The 15,453-nt window shown below is 31.3% G+C and overlaps 1 protein-coding gene and 1 long non-coding RNA gene across 2 annotated transcripts; both read right to left on the bottom strand.

The window, feature by feature from the left end:
- Positions 1 to 1,288: 1,288 nt before the first annotated feature.
- Positions 1,289 to 3,238, bottom strand: PUR1 (glutamine phosphoribosylpyrophosphate amidotransferase). Its single transcript, NM_001251341.2, is given in 1 exon segment — positions 1,289 to 3,238. A coding segment is annotated over 1 exon segment (1,710 nt). The 5' UTR covers positions 3,108 to 3,238; the 3' UTR covers positions 1,289 to 1,397.
- Positions 3,239 to 10,852: 7,614 nt separating this feature from the next.
- LOC102664155 (uncharacterized) lies at positions 10,853 to 11,982 on the bottom strand. The gene is made up of 2 exons (XR_413749.4): positions 11,310 to 11,982; positions 10,853 to 11,146 (listed from the first exon to the last, which is right to left on the bottom strand). It is a non-coding gene; the product is annotated as an uncharacterized lncRNA (long non-coding RNA).
- Positions 11,983 to 15,453: the final 3,471 nt, after the last annotated feature.

Genomic DNA, 15,453 nt, shown 5'->3' with positions numbered 1-15,453 from the left:
CTTGAATTGATGAGGTTAAAAAGAAATAGTTTGCAAGGACCATGACCGTGATTAGAAAGGAAAAGATTATGACTCAACGAGTAAACTCCATACTAACACGAAGCAACAATCTGAGGACACGCAATCCTCATGTGAATTTCCTTAGCACCCATTTCCTTTATGAGACTCACAATCTTGGACGTCATGTTTTTTTTAGGGTTAAAACATCTTTAAGATAGGAAATGTATTCATATTTATTTATTTCAGATGACAACCTTAGCAAATCTCCTCAGTTTTTTCGCTTCTTCTGCTTGGTCTGTGTTTCCTACCGGTGATGTGGTGTATTTGTTTGCCGACTCGATGAATGATTTTAAGATACTCACCGATGACTTACTTCATTTTATGGGATCAGTGGAGACAGTCTAGGTTCTCCCAACGTTCACAATATATGGAAAGTTGTAAATGCCCTCTGTATCTCTATTTATGTCGTTTTGCTATTCCAAAACAACAACTCCATGGCGAAAAATTTGGCTGAGACCTAGGATCTCGTTGAGACGTGAGAGATAATTAGATCTAAAAAGATTATCACCTGAGGCTATCTTTTTGCCGAAAGGATTTTAGAACGTCTGATCGGAGCACTTTATTTCCTTTATCTATTCCACCTCGGAGTTCATACATGGGGCGATTTAAAAATCGTGTACTACGCCATGAATCACAAAGTGAGAGGAACAAGCCAGGTTTTTTGTACCATTTTAAAGTGGGTTTTTATGCTACTTACATGCACTTTTAACATATTTTCATTAGCAAAACCCAGAGTTTGGTGTGAATGGTGCCCTTATGAGGTTTAATGTGGAAAAAAGTTGAAAATCATATATTTTTGAAGCTATTTAGGTACTGGTGAGAAGACAATGATGGTGATAGATTTTATACAAGCACAGTAGATTTTGTATGGTCGTGGTGTATACATGTTATAATTAGTTCTAAGTTGATGAGATTAAAAAGGAAAGGAATTCAAAAGGCAGGATGGTGGTCAATTTAACACGATCCATCAGTTTCTTTTTTAAACATTTTAGTTCTTAAACAAAATTTTGAATAGTAAAAATTCCTAAGCTAATTATTTTTTAGTTTCTGAATAAAAGCTTGAATTTCATTTTTTAATTATTTAATGGAGTTTTAGTTTAGTAACTAAAAATTTGAATTTTTAAAAAGTTTAGATGTGTTGACCAATCAAACTATTATTATGAACTAAAAATGATTTAAAAAAGAAATTAACTAAAAACTTAGTTGCATCGACCTTTAGAATCCAGAATTCCGAAATAGAATGCGAACTATTTTATTGTATAATTAGTTGTATGGATAGTTTGACATTTATTTACCCAATATTTTGATTGGCCAGTTATCTAAGTACAAAAGCATTCTTAGACACTACCAATCTTAAACCCATCTTGATTTGTAACCCAACCCCCCACATCAATAGATTCGAAATTCCCATTGAAGTCGTCGTCCCAATTGAAGTGAGCAACACCAAGCCTCTTCATTTGAAGTTCCTCAGGCTCAACAGGGTACTTCCCAGAGAAGCAAGCATAGCAGTAGTTAAGAGCATCATCCCCTAACAATGTCTTCAACTTATCCAAGGGAAGAAAAGCCAGCGAATCCGACCCAATAAACTTCCTTATCTCCTCCACACTCATCCGGTTGGATATCAACTCCTCTGAACTGGGTGTGTCAACTCCATAATAACACGAAGCAACAATAGGAGGACATGCAATCCTCATGTGAACTTCCTTGGCACCGGCCTCCTTCAAGAGCCTCACAATCTTGGACGACGTGGTGCCTCTCACGATGGAATCATCCACAACCACAACCCTCTTCCCTTCAAGCACAGCATGAACCGGAGACAGTTTAAGCTTCACTCCAAAATCCCTAATTTTCTGCGAAGGCTCGATGAAAGTCCTCCCTACATAGTGGGACCTAATCAACCCCTGCTGAAAGGGTACCCCAGCTTTTGCAGCATAACCAAGCGCAGCCACAACGCCAGAATCAGGAACCGCGATCACAACGTCACACTCAACGGGACTCTCAGAGGCTAGTATTTCTCCGAATTTTTTTCTAGACTCGTACACGGACCTCCCGAAAACAACAGAGTTAGGAAGCGCGAAGTATATGTGCTCGAAGATGCATTGTTTTGGCTCAGGATGAGACACGAGGCAGAGGGATTGGATTCCAGTGTGGTCCACCACGATAACTTCACCCGGGTACACCTCTCTCTCGTACGTGGCTTCGATTAAATCAAGCGCGCATGTCTCGGAGGCCAAAACTACAGCGCCGTTGGTTCTCCTACCCATCACCAAGGGTCGGAACCCGAAGGGGTCTCTGACGGCGACGAGCTTGTCCTCCGTGACGAATACGAGGGAGTAGGCGCCTTGGAGATGCTCGCAGGCGTCCACGATTCTGAGGAGGAATGGCCTGTGTTTTGAAGTGGCGATGAGGTGGAGGACAACCTCGGTGTCGGAGGTGGTGTTGAAGATGGAGCCGTTGTTGTGTTCGAGTCTGGCTCGGAGGGAGCGGTAGTTGACGAAGTTGCCGTTGTGAGCGACGGCGACGGAGCCGAAGCGGTAGTCGGCCAGGAAGGGTTGGACGTTTTTGAGCATGGATTGGCCGGCGGTGGAGTAGCGGACGTGGCCAATGGCCGAGGTGCCGGGGAGGCGGGAGAGCTTGGACTCGTCGAAGACGTCGGAGACGAGGCCGACGCCGGTGACGGATTGGAGGTGGTTGTCGTGGACGGCTACGATGCCGGCACCTTCTTGGCCGCGGTGCTGGAGGGCGTGGAGGGCCAGGGAGCAGAGACGGGAGGCTTCCGGGTCGCCGTAGATGCCCACCACGCCGCACTCTTCACGGGGCTTTTGGTCTTCGTCGTCGAAGAAGACACAAGTGTTTTGGTTTTTTGGGTTGCATGCGAGAGGCAGAGGGGAAGAGAGTTTGTGAGAGAGAGAGTTTTGGTTTGGAAGGGATTTGTTGTGGAGAAAAGAAGCGTTGTTGTTTGTTGGTGTGTTGCGGAAAGGGAAAGAGGACGAGGGTTTGGAGAGGGAAGAGGAGGAGAGAGTGGAGAGATTAGACGCAGCAGCCATGACAAGAAGAAGAAGAAGAAGAAGAGAGGAAGAAGAAGAGAGGAAGCAAGTAATGTAACAGACCAATACTTTCTTCCGGGTTTTGTTAGTTGCTCGGTGGGACCAAGAAGGAACTCTTTTTCAACCTTTCTGCCTCGCCGAAGATTCCCCACCTTTTATATATATAGATTGTGTTTTGATAAATTAAAAAGATTAGTAACATTTTTTTTTATAGGAATTAAGAAACACCTAGATGAGTTAGTGTGATTATTTCATTAAATATTTAGACTTAATTAAATTTTATATATATAAAAAATAATTTATTTTTATATTAATATTTAACATTCATTTATTTTCAACTAAATACCTCAAAAATTTAATTTTTCAATTTATTAACTGCTTATTATCTTTTCATTAAGTAATAATGTGACAGAAAAATGTTATGTTATCACGACTTATCACTCACACTTTAATATTACATTATCATCTTCTTCAATGATAGGTTAATGATTAGGAGGGGACCGACAACAAGTAATGACTTGAAACATAAAATTTTTTAGATAATTATTTAACAAAAAAAGGATTTTTTTAGGTAGTAATATGAAAATAATCTATTTTTTATATATGAAAAACATATTTAAGTCAATTTGAAAAACATTTGTTTAGTTAGCAAATGATAAAGAAAAGTTTTATAAAAAAATAAATAATTTAATTTCAGATAAAATAATAAATAATAAATTTTATTATTTTATTGAAAATAAAAATAAAAAAAGTATTCGTAAATTTAAGTTATGTTTAAAAATAAATCTTATAAGTCGATAAAAAAATAATTTCTCAAATACTTTTATTTGATCAAATAAATTTGTAAACTTATCAAAATTAAAAATTAATTAAAATAACATGATAAATATATATGTAATTTACTCTTATATAAAATTAAGAAACTTTATCTTATTTATTTTTTAAAGATAATTCTTCATTCAAAATAAGAAATACATTAAATTAATAAGATGTTTTTTTATCGGTAGGAATAAAAAAATATTATTTAAAATTTACAATAATTCATTTGTTAATTTATCATGTTTAACTAATTGAACTAGATTAATAAGATAATATTACATGTGAAATTAAAAAGTTAATATATGGACAAATCTAAAAGAAAATTCAATAAAATCAAATGGTGAGATATATATTTTAGGTCCAAAGAATTGTGAAAGAAGAGTGATGAAAGACATAACATGTTATATGCGTACATTAATCATAAATTGCAAAACATCAATGTACATATGATTTAAATATGTTTCTCATATCTGAAAAATATGTCATTTTCATATTAGTATCTAAAATTTCATTTTTTGTCAAATAACAACAAAATTTTTTGTTACAATTTACTACATGTTGTTAATCTCATTCTGCCAAGTGATAATATGAGAGATAAAGTATCACGTCTTCAAACCTAATCATTGACACATCATTGTCATGTCATTGGAGGTGATGACGTGACAATGAAATGTGAGTGAAAAAACACGATAACGTAACACTTCATTTGTTATATTATCCTTTGATGGAAGGAGATTAACCATAGGCAATAAATTGAAACAATTTTTTTTTCAGATACTTAATTAAAAAAAATAAATGTTAGATAATAATATGAAAATAACCTATTTTTCAAATATGAAAACTTAATTAAACCAAATATTTATAAAAGAATAGTATTTTTATAAGCTAAAATAATTTTTTACTTAACTTTTATAAAAAATTATTTGATTTAACTTCTTTAAATATAGAAGTTGATTTAAAATAAAATATATATTTTTTCTTAATGTCATTCTCATTTTTTATGTCATTTTGGCTCTTTATTTTATTTTATTTTATTTTTTACTTTTTCTTTGTGTTTCTTCCTTACATAGCCACGCATGTCTAAATGTATGAACTCTATGTTTATTATAACTCCTTAATTTTCATATTAAGCATCTTGTCTTTTTGGTTTGTTTTGGATAATACAAGTCTACAACACGTCAGAATGCGAGTAATAAAATTCGGTGGATTTTCAATTTTAATTTGTCCTTTTGGTTTGTTTTGGATATATACAGGTATACAACACGTCAGAATCAAAGTAACAAAATTCGGTGGATTTTTAATTTTATTTTTCTTATTGTCATTTTAAAACATTACATAATTATTATTATTTTAATTATGATATTGTTTTAAAAGTCAAACGTTTAATACTATGTGAGCTCACATTATTTAATATTAATTGCATTATAGAATAACAATAATCTAAACTAGCTAGCAAGATGGGTAATTTAATGTTTAAATAAAATTATAAATCAAAATATTATTATTATTAAATAAATAAAAATCATATAGATAAAATATAATAAAAAGAGAAAAAAAAGGAAAAAATCTCAATGATTGATTTTGAAACTATCATATTTCGTAGACCAAAAAAGAAAAAAAATACTTTCCCACATTGTTAACTCTCTTATTCTAGCCTCGTCTTCACTTTATCAGCAGCCAAAGAGAGAGCAAATATTTTGTGTGGGAGAAAAGTGAACGTATACGATTTCATCACCAGAACTCCAAACTTGGCTAATATATATGCACATTAGTAATTAGTTACGAAGAGTGTCTCTAAAGTATTGAACGTTCCATTGACACCAAACATGCAGTGATGCAGTCTATAGTTATTCGTACCAGTATGAGAGACTTTTATGGATTTAATTTTTAAAACATTGATTGATACAGGTTAATAGCATGTGGTTAGGGTTCACTCTCATGTTCATATTATTTATCTTTTTAAGTAATACGCATGTTATTTTAAAAAAATTTAATTTCACAAAATATGATGACAAACTATTCTTTTTGACAAAAAAATACCTTTGTTAAAAAGTTAAAAGATAAGAATAAACTCATCTAAAGATTTAAGCGAAACATAAACAATAAGATATCATTAAAAGTTCTGTAAAAGAAAATATCATCAAAAAATAATTAATATTTCATTAAATTTTTGAAGTGACCGACATATACTTTAAAATAAATATAAAAGATCTGAAGTGACATATAATATTTTTTTAGTCTTAATCATTCCGTTCATTAGAGGAAAAAAACTTTAACTAATTTAAAATTCAATAAAAAATAAATAAAATCTGAAAAAATTATTTATGTTAATAATTAAACATAAATATTATTTAAATGATTCAATCTTAATTTTAATATATTAATTATTTGTGTTTAATCACTTAATTAAAGTGACATATACTGAGACTAGAGAGGTTAACAAAATTGAAAAGTTAATTATACTCATACGCTCCTATTTTCTTTCTTCTACTTTTTCACCCCAATTTTTCATTTCATTTCTCTTTAATATTTCTATCATATTACTTATTATATATATTATTTCCCTTTGTTTTTTAGCTCTCTCTTTACTATATCTAGCTATGTACCCAAAATTGGATAGTAACTTAAACATTTCCAAATTGAAATCCTAATTATACTAGGTGCCGTGTTTTGACGTAGTTGCTCCTACAAGCTTGTAGACTGTAGCTGTATTATCCAAGTGCAATGTGTAAAACCTGATGAACGTTTGGTATTGGTCTTTTAACTAGATTGTGCCTAGGAAGGAGATTTAGTCAAAAAAATATTCAAATATTAAGTATCATTTACGGGTAACTGAAAGTAAGAATTGAGAGAGGCCCGATCATCGAAATCCGATCTTAGGGGGAGAGGGGGTACAAAGTACTCTTTTAAACCAGACCATGTATGCCTAAGCGACAACATATTCAAGAAATATAGTTTTTAAATAATATTAACAGTGTGCCTTTGTTTTTATCAGTATCTAAAATCACACTAAAATGTTGACTAACGTAATTTTAAAAAAATATCTACATGTTTTATATTTTGGGTCTATAATTAATTTTGAGTTAGAATAAGTTTATATCGTTTTTGTGTTGGATAAATTTTTTTAATAATATTTTACATGTTTTATTTGATTATGCTTCAAAAGGATTTATTTTTTGACAATCAATTTTTATAAAAAAGACTATCGATTGTAAAATATCTTTTGTGCACACTTAAAATAAATATAAAATACTTCAAAATCAATTCTAATTTCAATCAATTTTGCAAAGAAAAAACTTTAGATGCAATTTTTCGGGTGTTGTTCTCGCCAATTAGATTTAGAATTTGACTTCAATAATCTGCATAATATAGATTTTTCATTAAAAGATTATACAAATCACCATAATAAAACCCTAGTTCTAATTAAAAAATAACAAAAACAGCATTTAAATAACTGTATCTAAATTTTTCTCACTTTTTTAAAAACCAATTTCAGTCACTTAATATATATAAATCGAGACTATCCAATTTGTTGGTATAAACATAGTATTATCGCAAATATTTGATTATCAAATTTAGCATAGTTTTGGTTCTTTCTCCTAAAATGTGGAGCACCAATATTGGGAATCTCTCCTTGTAGATGGAAACTGACCGTTGACTTTGAATCCGGATTCCAGAGCTTCCTTTGAGAGGCTCTCTCCTTTTCGTTTGGATTGGATTCTTCAACACTGCACCGTATTAATTTCTTGGGAATTTTATTTGACAACTTTCAGTTTCTTTTTTCGTGGACCTTACATATAGAAAAGTTAATTAGTTGATATTCCATCAAGTAAGATAAGATAGATTCTAATTTGTTGTTATAAAATCTGATTCTTACATCTTCAGTCCGTAAGCGAGTGCATGTACCACATGTATACGTCTATCGCCAATGGCGAACCTGCACCGCAAGATAATCATTAATTAATGAATCAAACTACTGCTAAATAATAATTGTTCGTCAAATTAACAATTTTAGTTTTTCAAATTCTTTTCTTTTACACTTCACCTACATCGGCCTATTATTTTTATCTTCCTTTCTTATTTACATCGTCTATCATATATATCCTCTCCTTTCTTTTCGTTTCCTTTTTTTTACTTCTCTTGATTCTTATATTTTTCCCACTCCAAACACGTTTTACACTCTTTTCATAGGATGTGATAATACTATTTTATTTTAGACAAATGCTAACTAATTAATGAATCAAGAATGAAAAGTTCTTATGAAAAATATTATTAATACACCTTTATTATTATTCTTAATGTATCTTCAACGTCATTTTAAATATAATATATCGTTATTAAAATTGTAATTAATAACGTTGTTGCGGCAGTTATGAAATCCAAAAACAATCTACTTATTAACCTTTTTTTTTTTGGCTTGTAGAACACTTTATAATTTAACTAGGCCTTAAATGGGCTGAGTGTTCACAACAGAAAAAGGTTACCTAAAAGGGAAACAAGAGAGCAAATTTACTAAACTAATAGGATAATTTAAAATTAAAATAATGTTTTTTAAAATTGTTTTGGACCATCTTCAAGTCCAACAAAAGCCTAATAAGGCAACTGATCAAGTTTTATAAGAGTCCAACAACACTCAAATGTTGGCACTCTTCATCTCATCCTTCTGCAAAGTATATTTCCAAAGACTTAAATTGACTCAATTAACTTACATGACTACACTCCGGATGCTCAAGAGTGCATTTTCTGTCATATTTCTTAGAATAACTTTTTGACTCAATGAGTCTTTTGTGCATGATTACCATCAAGAATGAGAGTAACTAATGAACTTTATAGACGTTCAATCACTCGTTCTACTCATGGACCATTCACCTTCTTCTACATGCGTGTATGTTTGTGTGAATCAAGCATTTTCTCATATACATATTGTTGAAATTCTATTAAATCTAACATTCTAACGGAATGAAAATTAATTAATGTTAACTAGTCATTGTATTTATTATTTTAGAAAATTCATGATTAATGTAATAATTTCTTTAAAAGGGTTCCAAAAAAGATTTGCTCGGAGATAACCTAACTCAAAGCATTGAAGTGTATTGGTTAAACTGTCTACCTAGGTTAGGTAAAGAATTATTTATTGTCATTCAGTATATCTGTTCCCTAGTAATCACGGGTTGACACTTTATGATTATCAAAATGTTATGCTATATCTCATGAATTTCCGTGCATGATAACGTATATGCCAGTTATATGTACTGTACATAGGCTAAGGCTTGGAGGTCGGGCCTCGATCTGACCCGGAAGGTACAAAAATGTAAAGTATTTTTTGTTTATATAAATAATAACAGTCCGCATTCCATAACTTTAATATGGCCTCTGTAAGCATAAAAAAAATATGGCCTCTATTATCAATAGATGATATAATAAGTGAATCTATTCCCTCTTGAAAATCTAACAATCTTGTGACAGTGATAAAGAGATTTTGACATTTAGTCATATGAGAAGGAGCCCCAAATGCCCGGTGACCAGGAGAAATGGGTAGCAAACATAGGGACGACATAGGATAGACTTTAAAACTGCACAAAGGAGTTATTGTTTTGAATTTCGATTATTCATTGGCTGATATTTTTTTCCAGTTTCTTTCATATATTGACTAATAAATATTAAAAATGAAATAACAATCAAATTGTACGGTGAATCGCTGATCATTTTGAAGTTTAAAACAGGGATGGTGATTGTGGTATCTAGTGTTTATAAACCGAAGATAAATATTATTAGTAGAAGAATCTGAATACCTATCTTGCCAGAAGATAAATATTTTATCATAAGATAACTACATTATCTTATCTTAGTAGAAGGGGCCTATAAAAGGAAACAAAACTCCAAATTCCAAGTACAACTCCTACCCTAATTAGGTATACCGTTAACCTAAACTGACTTGAGAAAATCTTTATAGATGACCTCCCCCTATGTTTTTCCGTCTAAGATTCATCCCATTGTAGCAATTTACTGAGATCTAATAACCCAGTAGAATTCAACTTGAAGGTTTGGGAGGACCACGTGCAGACTACCTTGGGTCTAATATAGTTTTCAACTGGGAAAAAGTGAGTGCAAAGTTCTATTGTTTGTAACTTCTTTGATATTTTTTTTTTCACACGTTTTGAAATCTCAGCTGCATTCTTATGTAGTGTTTGTTTTGCGAACAATTTGCTGAAAAAGGTTTGCAATTTCTACGTTTCCCATGCCTGGTACTGAATGCATGTACATAAAATGCATATAATGCTTAAATTCTGAAAAATGCGTACTATATAAGAAATTGATTCGTTATAGATATTTTGTCCTATTTAACAACACAAGTGTTTTCATAATTTATATAATTTATTTTGTTCAAAGGAGACTAGGAGAGTATGCTTTCTGATACATATCATAATATAAGGCCACAGGAATTTTACATTGCAATTTCCCACCTTTATATTGTAGCAGCGATTAACATCCAATGCTCCCCTTGTATTGAGGGTGATAACCAACTTTTTTGTATACTATATACTGTGATAGCCTATATGACTACAGCTTTCTCCACATAATTTGGGAAGAAAATACAACACTGTTTCTCTACGAACAACTTAAAATTCTCAGTTTGCGATAGCAACTTGAAATTCTTATGAGCTTGCGAGACTATCATTAACAGGTTGATTGGATGAATGAAAATGAAATAAGTGCAAAGCAAAGGCATTTCTAACCATGGCTGACTGCCAGTACTATATTCCTGATGGAAACATAGCAGTTTAAAGTGACAAGACAACCCCCTAAATTAAACGAATTCCATGTAAAAAGAAAGGAACGGCCTAAGGATACCACATTCACATGTGCATGCATCTCGTTGAGCTATTTACCCAGAGAGAAAAAAGATTCGAACGGGAAAAAAGAGATCCAAAAAAGTTAGAGGTCATTATAGCTTCCCCAAATTCGGATAGCAGTAGTAAACATTATAAATTCGACTTACAGAAATAAAGCAAGGAAAAGAACTTTATACAGCAAGTCCTCTTGTATAGTAACATCCTGGGTTAAGCCATATAAGGATTAAGGAGAGAAAACCCAAAAATTGGTCTACATCACTTGGGGGTAGACAACGCAAGGTCTTTTGTGTTCAGATAATGTTGTCACAACTACAAGACTAGAACAGCATCTTTCCAGCATGCATTTTAGTGAAGTGTTTGCAATCACTGCACATAAGTAATTGATCTGTTAACTGAACGAAGCAAACCAAACTTGGGACAAATCTTGATGAAAGCTTGAGACTAACTATTTATCTTAAAATAAAACTATACTTAAGCACTAAGTAAGATTATCAAAAGTAATGCTCGACGTAGGTTCATTAAAACATACCTATCAACACTGAAAGGTTTGTCAATATGAAAGAGGCAGAATAGTGATACTGATACAGAGGGAGGCATCTAGTCCACATAAATGATGCCTTCTTCAGGATCTTCACCATCGCAATCATGGTCATCCTCATTTGGTGATGTTTTGGCTCTTGTCATCCTGAAAATATGAAGTGGTGAGGTGGAGCTAGGAAAGCATGGTCATCCTCAGGAGTTAAGCGCAACTTGATACGCTTCCCTAACTGGAAGCATATGAGAAAGCTCTTTCCTAATTTGCTTGGCCACCATTATTAACCGCTTTGCCTTTGCCCCTCAGAATTCCCGCTTTGCAATTTCCTATGCCTCAGAGACAGCAACCAAGTAGCACCCGCCCCACTAAAGCCCCAACACCAACATTACCCAATTAATTTGGTCCCAACATTATTTTGCTGCATAGTCTCAGCTCATTCTAAGGTTCTTCAAAATTTACTTTTTTTTTTCTTAGTTCGTAGTCCTTCAATAATCTCTAACAGCAATGGACTTTTCAGCATTCAGTTAAGGAAGATGTGCATCACCCATCTTTTTTCTTCTTTTTTTTTTTACATTACTGTTATCTATTAATGTTCTATTATATCACGAAAATTAATATATCTTTAATTTTTGTAATATGAATTAAAGAAACAAAGTAGGGATTCAAAGGTGAGAGAGAAGAGGAGTATTTTTATAACATAAAAAATAACAAAAGAACGGAGGTGTGAGAAGCAAAATAGAAGGCAAGTAGCATGCGGCTTCAATTAAAGGGCTTGCCAGTATGTGAGCCCAAATTCTACCCATAGCCCCGAATTTGTTGGGGCTAAAAAGCATCGAAGTATGGGAGGAGCCGAAAAGAGTAAAACTTGACATCAAAGTTCAAATTGATCAATATTTTTCAACCCAAGTTAAGGGTATCAGTATTTCCTTTTCCCTCCCCCAAAATGTTTCTTGAATAACTTTGAGTTATCAACAACTTAAAATAGAGAAAAGTAAAAAAAGAATAAATAAGTAATTCATTTGATTGATAATGTAGCCTGATACGAAAAGAAAAATACGGAAAAAAGACAATTGTTAATTGAATGTTTAAAAAATTCATTTATAGATTTAATATATGTATTATGAAGGATAAATGTTTATTACTATGTAATTAAAATTCATAGTAAATTCTGTAAAAAATCATAATAAATAAATATTTTTAAAATATAAACTATATTATAACTAGAATTTATAATACATAAATATTTTTAAATATATAATATATATTTTAGATTTATAATAAATAATGTATGTTGTGATATAATTTTAATTTTGACTATTCATAATTTCTTTAAAAATTATATTTAATTAGAGATAAGTATAGAAAAATGATAAATCAAAAGAAATAATAGATTAAGAAAACCAAATAGACAAGGTAAACAAGGTTAGTCTGAGATGATCGTGAAGTAGTTTTCTTTTATTGCTAATTGTGAAAGTAGTGCGTGAAATATACTTTCACACAAGATAAAAGAAATAACATTAAGAAAGTATAATTGAAAGAGTGATGGAAGTGAGACTCCCACTCTTTAAATTGTTTATTCTAAGTTATAATATATAAGTTTGTGTTTGTTCGAGACATCAAAGTTCATTTTTCAGAAAATAAATAAAAAATATCCCATTTCCAGTTTTCTCCTCGGGAAGAAATTCCCGAATTTCAATAAGTGCTCGAATAAATGAGGCCATTTCATTTGTTGTACAGCAAATTCTCTCTTTCTAAGTAATAATATACTTGTATATTCAACACTCACATTTAAAACAACTAATTAAAATCTAAACATTCTCGCTCCAAATATTTAATTTTACGTTTCATATATTATAAAATGTTATTCACCAAATATATTTTCATGAAAAGTTTTATTAATCGATATCCTTAAAATATTGATTAAAAAACTAAAAAAATTATTGTGTATATATACAAAGTGTAAAGCAAACTTACCAGGTCATAGCTTGACTATTCAAATTCCTACCCAAATAGACGCAACTAACTGTAGTCTGTATTAATATATGAATATAGAACTAGAACTAAATCCACCTTCACATATCTCATTATCTAAATGGAAAATATTATAATATATTTTTTAATCTATTTTTAAACACTTTTTTTTTGTTAAAGATCAAAACTTGTTAAAAATTTGTCACAATTTTTTGCGAGGCACACTTTTTATTTAATGAGTTTTAGTGATAATTTTTAAATTTTTTTAAATAAATTTTGATCAATGATATAAATAGTATAATAGAAAATATAATAAAAAATATGTTACTAGTTTTTTTTTAAATTTTTTATTAGTAGTTTTCAACCGATTAAAGTAAAGTAGATTTTGAAATTAATAATATGCATAATTTTTATTGATAAGAATTAAAAACATATATTAAAGATTTATAATATCTTATGTATTATGTTGAATCAATTAAATTAGATTCTTTTAAATATATGCATAATTTATAAGATTGATTTTAATTTAATTTTTCTTACTTTAGTTTTAAGAATTGAGGAGTATACTTAAAATTATTATTTATGGAAATTTAAAATTATAATTTGAACAACTAAAGGGCTAAGAATATGATCCAATCCAAGTGCATGATAGTGATACCTTTGGTCTAACAACTGTGAGGTGAGGTCGTACAACCGTCAAGCGGGGCAGGTCACGTGGGCGCATTTGATATGTTCCACCACTGTGCTTCTCTGTGGGGTCTTCTCACGTGCTCCTCTTCTCCCAACTCCAACAGTGTAACTTTTTCCGCCACTTTTTTAATTATCCTCTCACGTTATGATAGGAAATCAATCCTTCATCATATTCAGATATCAAAGTAATCTTTATTTCAAGATTTTTTTAAAATTACATTTTAGGAAGTTCAAACTCGTTTACATTTAACCATCGAACCCATACAATAATTAACATGAGTTTCATATATTTTTTAATTAGTAGTATCAAATTATTTAAGTTTTAATTAATATTTTAACAAAAATTAACAACTAACATTTGATAAAAAAATTAAGTTTTAAATATACAATTATATTATTGTTAGCCCATATTTTTGATGAGCTAAAAATATGCTCTAAATACGAATTTTGTCAGATTCTGTTCGAATCGAAAAGAAAGAAGAGTCTATTGAAAGGAATTCACAGGTTCAAGGAAGTATTTACGAAGTATAAGGCTAAGACAAGAAAGAGGGCTTCGAACCATTGGGCGAATCGAGCGGGCGTATGGTCGAGTCGAAGTCAATGCAGCAAGATTTCTGGACTTAGTGTCATTTCTGACAAAACTTCACAAAATCAGTTCGACTTCGAGCAATGTGGATAACCGTTCTAAGGAGCAGTTATGTGCATGCAAGGTGTACGTAGCAGGACACTTGGCGTTAGGATAATGTTCGACCGTTAGGGCAGTTTATTTTCGAATGTCTATATATAGCAGTTTTTAGTCAGATTTCGAGGTCGCAAATCATTTTTACAAATCCTTATATACTCAAAGTACCCAGCGCAGAGAGAAACGAGTACGCAGGGAAAATGTATGATTGTGAACCATTTTAAGTTTCTGTAAACTTTACATTTCGAATGCAATGCAATTTACATTTCACTTTATAATTCCTGTCTGTTAAATGGTTCATTTGATCGAATGAACTTGCTGATCTTTTTAATTATGCAATTTACCTTTCCCTTGTCTATTTACTTCCAGCATTTCGATTTTTTCAAAGAATTTTTACTTTCTGCAAACCTCAAAACCATTGAGTGTTCGTTGCAACGATGAACATCAAAAACTTGACATTTTATGCAAACACACAAATGACATGCTCCTGAGATTCACTAGTTGGTCTCGCAAGCAATTAACTTAGACTAGCGATTGTTTACCAAATTTCAGCGTAAACAATTATATACGAAGTTTTTTTACTATCCATAATTATTCAAAGTGATACTGTTTTACCCCCAGTAAAATTGCCTCATACACACACACACACACACATATATATATATATATATATATATATATATATATATATATATATATATATATATATATATATATATATATATATATATATATATATATATATATATATATATATATATATATATATATATAGGTGTATAGAAATCTATATAT

Source organism: Glycine max, chromosome 4, assembly GCF_000004515.6.
Source record: "Glycine max cultivar Williams 82 chromosome 4, Glycine_max_v4.0, whole genome shotgun sequence".
NCBI classification, from domain to species: Eukaryota; Viridiplantae; Streptophyta; class Magnoliopsida; order Fabales; family Fabaceae; genus Glycine; species Glycine max.
This window is presented reverse-complemented; position numbering and strand designations above follow the sequence as displayed.